This window comes from Tarenaya hassleriana, unplaced genomic scaffold (genome assembly GCF_000463585.1).
Source record: "Tarenaya hassleriana unplaced genomic scaffold, ASM46358v1 Cleome9, whole genome shotgun sequence".
NCBI lineage: Eukaryota > Viridiplantae > Streptophyta > Magnoliopsida > Brassicales > Cleomaceae > Tarenaya > Tarenaya hassleriana.
Window position 1 is genome coordinate 4,333,648 of NW_010971389.1, and position 9,267 is coordinate 4,342,914.

General features: G+C 39.6%; 2 protein-coding genes and 1 long non-coding RNA gene across 3 annotated transcripts; 2 read left to right on the plus strand and 1 right to left on the minus strand.

Moving 5' to 3' along the window:
* Positions 1–729: 729 nt before the first annotated feature.
* Positions 730–2,076, plus strand: LOC104804413 (RING-H2 finger protein ATL54-like). Its single transcript, XM_010528704.1, has one exon. It carries the CDS (start codon positions 864–866, stop codon positions 1,818–1,820), a length of 957 nt encoding a protein of 318 aa, XP_010527006.1. The 5' UTR covers positions 730–863; the 3' UTR covers positions 1,821–2,076.
* Positions 2,077–2,278: 202 nt separating this feature from the next.
* Positions 2,279–2,719, plus strand: LOC104804560 (proline-rich receptor-like protein kinase PERK2). The gene has a single exon (XM_010528869.1). It carries the CDS (start codon positions 2,279–2,281, stop codon positions 2,717–2,719), a length of 441 nt encoding a protein of 146 aa, XP_010527171.1.
* A 2,559-nt stretch (positions 2,720–5,278) lies between these two features.
* LOC104804414 lies at positions 5,279–6,213 on the minus strand. The gene is made up of 2 exons (XR_770345.2): positions 5,841–6,213; positions 5,279–5,755 (listed from the first exon to the last, which is right to left on the minus strand). It is a non-coding gene; the product is annotated as an uncharacterized LOC104804414 (long non-coding RNA).
* Between the last annotated feature and the right edge of the window lie 3,054 nt (positions 6,214–9,267).

Consider the following 9,267-nt stretch of genomic DNA (forward strand, 5'->3'; position numbering starts at 1 on the left):
GGTTCTATGCTGTTGCTTGTTGTGCGATACGATGTTGCTTATAGGACAGAGGCAAAAGCGTATTAAAATAGTCACAATACGTGCCTATAATATAGATATATCTATATATCTACAAGAGAACAAAAACAACCTCAAATTATGTTGAGGGCATGTGGGGTCCATCTCTGGTCGCAACTTGGTTGTCATATTAATATAAGATAGAAAAATTGAGCCACATGCTTCACTTAGAAAAAGTCAACAGCTGGCCCAAAAGAAATAAATAAATTAAGCTGGTTTTCAATTCACATCACGGAAACAAAATAAACGTAAACACGTATTATCTTATATGCTTTAATTTCACACCACGTACAATAAGTATCTTTGTTTAGACAAAACTAATTTATATGCTTTAATTTTAAATTTCTATCATTTTTAGTCCGTTTATTTATATCTTTATTTTGTAAGATCTATATCATTCTATTTTGATATTAAATTTTGATTCAATTGTATTCGATTTTAGTTTTCTGTTAAAAATATTTATATTTTATAGAATTTCATTTTCAATTTTTCATTATTAAAAAAGATATTTAAAATTTTTATATCAAATTGGTTCAAATACAGTTAGATAATAGATAGCATTAAATGAGTTTGATTTTTCTCATCACACTTGAAATATCCAAGTTGTTTTCCAGTGGACTTGAAAATTTGTCTTTAAGAAACTTTTTTTTTTTTGTTGACCAACTTAACGATAAAGAAAAATAATAATAATAATAATAATAAAAGTAATCACAGGGCACTAACAAACGCCGAAGACCCTCACCTTCCCCTGCTTCTCCTCCTCCTCTGATGTTCTTCGAGTCAAGAACTCCCAAAAACCCAACAGCATGAGGTTTCTTTCTGAAGATCCGACCGACGAATCGTTAAAAGATTCGATCTGTAAACCAGATTGCGACGAGTCGAACGAGTACTCTGGAGTTTGCCGAATAGCCTGTCTCACAGCCTGTCCCGACATCTGCAGGTTCGGAGTCGTCGATCTTTCTCCACCTCCGGCCACTTACCATGGCCACAAGAACCCGAAAAAGCTGTCTGTCATATCCGCCTCGGCCATCGTCTCTGCCATCCTCGTAGCTTGTCTCGTGACCATCTTCTTCAAGTCAGGATCAAGATCAAGGACGAGAACGAGATCGAGATCGAGATCAAGAACGGACGAGGAGACACGAGGTGAGTCTCTTGACGAAGTTCACGGACCCGCGGTTGACCATCCGATCTGGTATATTAGGACAGTTGGGTTGCAGCCGTCGGTTATCGATTCGATCACGGCGTTCAAGTACAAGAAAGGGGAGGGTCTTGCCGACGGAACAGACTGTTCCGTTTGTCTGAGCGAGTATCAAGAAGACGAGGCCCTTAGGTTATTACCCAAGTGTAACCACGCTTTCCATGTCCCTTGTATCGACACATGGCTTAGATCACACGTCAGCTGCCCTCTCTGTCGAGCTCCAGTCGTAGTCAACGCCGAGAATTCGTCTTCTGGGGCGAACCCGGACGAGATTCTCGAGATGATTCCAGAGGAAAACGATGAAGAAAGGGATAGAAATGAGCAAGAAAGTGAAGAACATGATCATGGAGATGGTGAGGTTATTGTCGAAGTCGAAGAGGATGAGATGCAACGGGTGAGAAGATCGGTGTCTCTGGATTCTTTGTCGGCTCTAAGGATCAGCGAGGCCGTTTCATACGAATCGAAAGGGATGGAATTGGATTCAGGAGAGCGAGAAAGCGCAGAGAAGAAGATGAAGAGATCGGTTTCTTGCAATGGGAAGTTCTTCTTGGCAAGATATGCATAAGCTGAGGCAAAGACCCAACAAAATTCAGAAACATGAAGAGATTTTGTCTGTATTTGCCCTTTCCCGGCAAGGATTTGATTCAAAGCTGTAAAAACTCTCAATAAGGCGTAGAGGTTTTTGCAAGTGTCCTCTGTTTTTAGGTTAATGGGGTTTTGGGGTCCTAAATTTAATAATAATGCAAACCCAAAGTAGTGGTTGAGTTTTTGGTCGACGAACGCATGCATTCGTTGAGCAAACAAAACCGAAATTGAGAAAATGTGCAGAAGAGTCTTTGCATCGCTGAACTAACTTAGCTTCCGTTCGTTGATTTGGCTGTAAACGAGACACTGCATTAGAAGTTGAACTAACAAACGAGGAAACCGAACCGACCAAGTCGTATGTCACTATATAAACTCTATAGCATGCCATTTGCTTCTCCATCACCCACAAGACAGAGAATCCAATAGAAATTAACAGCAATGGCTTCCTCTTGCAATCTCTTCTCCATTGTCCTCTCCGTCGCTGCTCTCTCCTTCTCTTGCATGATCGACAGTGGTCTAGCCGCCCGCCATCTCCTCCAACAACAGCTGCCTCAACCATTACCTCAGATGCCACCACTGCCGCAGATTCCAAACCCTACAATGGGACTGCCCCCTTTGCCATCTTCATTCCCACAGATTCCTAAGATGCCTACTATCCCTACAACGGGATTGCCCCCCTTGCCATCTTCGCTGCCACAACCTTCACTTCCAACTCTTCCCACCGCCCAACCTTCTCTCCCGACCATTCCAACCGCTCTGCCTCCGCTTCCAAAGGTGACTTTGCCTCCTTTCCCGACCACAATGCCTTCTCTTCCTACTAATTTCCCTTCCATCCCCTTCCTCTCCCCACCTCCTTCAACCTCCACGTCTAGTCCTTGAGAGTCATTGTCTTCTTTGTTGCATCTTTCTATGTATATTCACCCGTATTTGCTCCCTTGTACCCTTTTGTCATTGATATATTTTGGGTTTGCTTTGTATCATTTGAATGTATTTTGGATTTGCTTTGCACCACTTTGAGTTCTTGTTGTACTATCATTTTACGTATTAAATGATCGTTATCATTATATTATTACATTTGTACGTTATAAAACTTTATAAATACCTTAATTTTATAATTGCCAAATAAATAACTCAATTTGTCACCAAAATAAGTACCAAATAGATAACTACGTTAAACATCCGTTTAATTTGGTTTACGCGGCTTCTGAATTTAAAAATAAATTGCCATTTGAAGGCCACTAGGATTGAATTCCGGTTTAATAACTAATTCAAGTAAATCGAAGTTATTGCTAAACCGGAACTCAAAAAACTAAACCAAATAAAAAAAAGGCTAGAAATCCCCAAAATGTCCCCCAAAACCCAGAATCAGATCGAGAAACAAAGTAACACGATCCATGGCTTTCTTTCTTTTCTTCGTGCCTTTCTTCTTTGCTTCGTGGCCATGGTGAGGGATAGGATGTCGAAGCGGCCGTGGAGGACGACGACGCCTCCGGGGGCGGTGGGATGACGGACGGTGACGTTAGCGGCGGAACCGGTGCCGCTTAGAACGCAGAGGCCGCGTTGCCGCCGTCGGGAGAAGTTGGCGATGACGTCAGCAACGTCGTACCGCCGGAAATCTCCATGTTTCTGATGAATAAAGAAGAAAAGCTTTATTTCTCGATCTGGGTTTTTGCAGGAGGATTATGCAGCAGATGACATGATCAGTGAGTATGCAGATGAACTGATAGAGAAAACGGAATTTAGGGCACGATGGAGATTGAAGAAAATTTTAGCGACTTTTAGGTTTTCTTTATTTAGGTGGGTTTTTTGAGTTCCGGTTTAGCAATAACTTTGGTTTACTTAAATTAGTTATTAAACCGGAATCTAATCCTAGATGGTTTCCACGTGCCAATTTATTTTATTTTTAAATTTAGAAGCCACGTATGCCAAATTAAACGGATGCTTAACGCCGTTATCTATTTGGTACTTATTTACTTATTTTGCATAAATTGATAAGTTGAGGTATTTATTGATAATTTTAAAATGGGGGTATTTATATGACATATTTTGACAAATTAAGATATTTTTATGGAATTTTTCCTTTTTTTTTATAACAAATACATATACTATGGTCATTGTGTCTTTTTTTTTGGAGCATAAATTATCGTCCTTCTAAATACATAAATTACGTGTTGTGAAAAAAAAAATACATAAATTACGTACAAATTTGAATTAAATAATCAATATTTACCCATGGGATATAATATTGCACGATATGTTTTTAAATAAACTTTTTTCATAAAAAAAAAATTGTAATTATGGAGTGAACTCAATGTTTTAATTTTCACCAAAAAAGAAACTCAATGTTTTAAGCCTTGAATAAATATTAAAACCATTGCCATGCCCCCGGGGTTGTATATTCCACTTTTTTTTTTAAATGAATACAAGTAAATGTACTGTATGCTATAATATACTAGTTGACAGGTAAAAATACCGGATTTTCAAATATTCGTATATACACAAGAATTTTAATGTCAAAATCAAATTTCTAAGAATATAATTTTTTTTTTAATAATTTCACAAACAGCTAATTAAGCAATGCCTCAGGGAGCCACAAAAATTATTTTGTATTAATTCAAAGGATTGTTTAGGTACATAAAGTGAGTGATCCTTCAATCGGACGGTAGAGATGAAACTAAAGACAGAAGCTTTTAGGCACTTTGACAAGAAAAGATGTAAACAGTGAGAAGAAAACAAACTGAGAGGTTTCGTCTTTGTTAAACTAACTTAGGTTTCATCAGCTGATTTGTCTGAAAAAAGAGACAATACAAGTTGAACTAACAGTTGAGTAACCTCATGGATCTTGTGCCTATATAAACACCATACCACATCCCTTCTCTCCATCACCCTCTAGACGAAGAATCCAACACAAACTCGGATACGCATCCTTTCGACTATCACAAATGGCTACCACCTCTTTCAAGCTCTTCTCCTTTGTTCTCTTCGTCGCTCTCTCTTTCTCTTGTATGGTCCGCAGTGGTGTAGCCGCCCGCCACCTCCTCCAGCAGCAGCCGCCGCCGCAACCATTACCTCAAATGCCACTTTTTCCACAGATTCCTAATATGCCTAACCCTACCATAGTACTGTCTCCTTTGCCTTCTTCACTTCCGCAGATTCCTAATATATATATGCCTACTATCCCTACAACGGGATTGCCTCCATTGCCATCTTCACTTCCTCAACCGACACCTTCTACTCTCCCGACCATTCCAACTGCTCTGCCTCCGCTTCCAAAGGTGAATTTGCCTCTGCTCCCAGCTAAAATACCTTCTCTTCCTATTGGTTTCCCCTCCGTTCCGATAATCTCCCCGCCGCCTTCGGCATCCACGTACAGTCCGTGAGGGACTCCATCATCGTTTATGGAGAATGTTTTACTCTGAAGTTTGTTCGTATGCTTTGCTTTTTTCTACATTATGAATAAACGCACACGATGCTTGGGATTGTTTTCCCTTCCACATTTCCTTACTATGTTACTGTTGTATCAACCTCACCATGTAACGTAAAAATAAGCTCAAATAGAGACGATTAATCTCATATATAATTCATGCACGTGACCATTTGCAGTATAGGGTAATGGTACTTTCGAAATGAATAATAGCTGGTTGCACCACCAAGCTCCAAATTCACAAAGTAACAATTTAAACATCACAGAAGCAACATCCAAAATTGAACGAATTTCTGAAACCATAACAGAATCGCTACTCAGGTGACAAACTCTTTGTTCCCTGTTCCGACGATCAGAAACAGATAAAAACTTCAGATTCTTACAAGAATCCGACAAGAAAAGTTCATCAGACCCGTAAATTGCCTGAAAAGGGCTGAACATATCAACTGGGTTTTTTCAGTTTCCCTCAATTTCACCTCGGAACCAAATATCTGCAGAAAAAAGAAACGAATGAGCAAACCCAGAAATCGAATCGTGTCCAAATTGAGAGGAACGAGACAGAAAATCCAGACACACCGCTTGATTTTGCGAGTGAGCGACTGATGTGGAACATGTAGGAACCTTGGAGACAATCAAGTGTCCGGAAACGGCCGCCATTAGAGAGCTCTATAAAGGAAACGTGGTGGGTCTGGAAATTACGAATCTGGAACGGAGGAGATTGGATCCAAAGAGGCCTCATCTGAGAAAAGGTGAGAGCTTGTGATTAAAAGCTTCAGCTTTTATTACGGAATTAAAAAAAGGGGGAATTTGGAAAGACGTGGATCGAAGAACGCTTGAAAGTCTCCAACAAAGACGGAGAAACCAAGGCTTTGTGATCGGAGTTGTCCCCTCCACTCTACCAGACAGAGTCGGTCGCCTTTTAGGTTTCCCTTAGCTTTTTTTTTTAACAACAAAAAAAGGGAAATGCTTTTTTGTTAGATTAAATAAACGTTCACTTACGAGTAAGATTTGATGGGTTATATCGAATTAAGATTCTAAATCTTTGCAACACGGCAGATAATTGTGACAATGGGGAGTGTGCCAATTTTTTTTTAAATAAATAAACTTATAATTTGTATGGAAATTCAGTTCTATGAGAAAGGAAAATGGTCACAAATCCAATCCCACCTTCTTAAGTTCTTGTTACCATTTCTTAAGAAAAGGAAAAAAATCCATTCAGGAGAGGAGATTCTAGATCCCATATTTTATGGAAACCTACAGTCCACTGATTCTATTGGTCGTTAGAAAAATGAAACATATCTATAATCGTTCTGATAGAATTTCAGAAAAGGAAATTGACGTATACGCGTCGGTTCATGTCCATTCCGTGCGGAAGAAGGGATGAAGAAGAAAACGCATATAAAATACCCACACCCCTCCACCTGCAATGCCTCGCTCAATTTCTCACTCACCCAACAGCAGAAGCAGAAGCAAGATTTCGTCATCGGATATGATGAAGGCGATGGCTATCACGCATACTTTCCTCGTCCGCGACGCCTACCTCGTCCCATGCTCCTTTGGTTTTCGCCTCATGTTTCGAGATTCCTTCGTCCATGTCCATGAAGATATCTCCTTTGATCATCATCGCCGTTTCTCGAGACCGAGACCCGATGCATCTTCAGTTGCATCCCGACATCCAAAATTGTCCCGTTCAAACCCTAATCCAACTCCCGACGTCGTTCCAAGTGAGAAGAAGATGAAGACGAAGAAGAGAAACTCGGAATTGATTGCTGGTTCGGTCACAACAAACCTTAATCCAACTTCCGACATCGTTCAGGATCCTCCTGTTCCAAGTGAGGAGGAAACGACGAAGAAGAAGGGAAACTCGGAGTTATTTGCTAATTCGGTCACAACAAACCCTAATCCAACTTCCGACGACGTCGTTCAAGCAACTCCTGTTCCAATTGAGGAGGAGGAGAAGACGAAGAAGGAGAGAAACTCGGCTAGTTCGGTTACAACAAACTCTAATCCAACTGCCGACGCCGTTCAAGAAGCTCTTGTTCCAAGTGAGGAGGATACGATGAAGAAGAAGAAGAGAAACTTGGAGTTGTTTGCTGGTTCGGTTACGACAAACCGTTCTCCGTCGCCGAGCGATGTACCGATCCCGATGTTCATCCTGAGAGAAAGGATCAAGCTTTCGAATCCACGATTCGGCGTGAAGAAGGACAAGAGAGCTTATCAACTTTTCATTTTATATCGTTTACTAGTCGTGTTAGTTTCCAGTTGAAGTAAAGATACACGGTGAATATCACTGTGTATACTTATTTTCAAGAATTCTCAATTGTAATTCTTTAATAACAATAATCGATTGTTTATATTATTATCACTTATAATCCTAATCGTTTCAGATACAGATTTAATGGCAGGGTAAGGTAATTTGAGGGTTTAAATATATATATTTCCTTTTCCTAACATCAAATATAATTAAGTGTATGCAACTTAAAAAGAGAATAATTTAATTAAGAATTTTGTCGTATAACAAAGGCTGACAACAAATCATATGAACTTGCAAAAAACCAAGACAGAACCTTAGAATAACTGGTTGGATTTTTTAACGGAAACAATTCTTCAATACATCATTAATAACAAAAGGGTATAAGGGAAACCAAAGAAAACCCAAGCAAAGCGCCGTGTGTGTGTAATATCCGAATAGCAAACCAAACGACAACTTCAACGTAAACAAATATGGGTGAATATACATAGAAAGATGCAACAAAGAAGACAATGACTCTCAAGGACTAGACGTGGAGGTTGAAGGAGGTGGGGAGAGGAAGGGGATGGAAGGGAAATTAGTAGGAAGAGAAGGCGTTGTGGTCGGGAAAGGGGGCAAAGTCACCTTTGGAAGCGGAGGCAGAGCGGTTGGAATGGTCGGGAGAGAAGGAAGTGTAGGTTGTGGAAGTGAAGATGGCAATGGAGGCAATCCCATTGTTGTAGGGATGGTAGGCATATTAGGAATCTGTGGGAGTGAAGATGGCAATGGAGGCAGTCCCATGGTAGGGTTAGGCATATTAGGAATCTGTGGCAGCGGGGGCATCTGAGGTAATGGCTGCGGCTGCTGCTGGAGGAGGCAGCTAGACCACAGTCTATCATACAAGAGAAGGAGAGAGCGGCGAAGAAAACAAAGGAGAAGAGCTTGGAAGAGGCCATTTGTGTTAGGGGAAAGAGAGAAGAATGAAGAGGGCAATTAATGTATCAAGATTGTGTTGATGCCTTTTGTCTTGTGGCTGGTACCGAGTTTATATAGGGACAAGATCCATGAGATAATCCATTTGTCAGTTCAACTTCTAATGTCTCTTTTACTGCCAAATCAGCGAACGGAGACCGAGTTAGTTCAACAAGGCAAAGACTCTTCTGCACATTTCTAGATTCGGTTTTGTTTGCTCAACGACCATGCATGCGTTCGTCGGTCAAAAACTAAACCACTACTTCGAGTTTGCATTATTATTAAATTTAGGACCCCAAAATTCCACAACGGATTCGTAGTGTTAAATCATTTCTACGACAACATATAAATAGTCAAATCTACCGCTTTAAAGAAAATTTTTTAGGGGGCGACTGGTTGCACTGCCGCTACCCGCAAACAGAACAGTTGCGATTTTCGGCGGTTATAGGCGATTGAAAAACTGATTGGTTGAACCGCAATCACCCGCAACCGCTGCCAAACTTGTGTTTTCTAATCGCAGTTTCTAACTTGCGTTTTGGTAGCGATTTCCGGCGTTTTGACAAAAAAACTCAAATATCTTCATTAAAAATTATATAAAACTCTAATATATATATATTGATGATAATTTTGTTTAGTATTATGATTTGATATTAATTTTTAGTGTTATATTTTAATAAAAAAATATATAATAGTATACTTTTTAGATTTAATAATGATTATTTTTAATAATTTTATAATAAAATTATTTTTTACTTAAAAATAAATTAAATTGATAATATTTATATTTTAAATTTATTATTT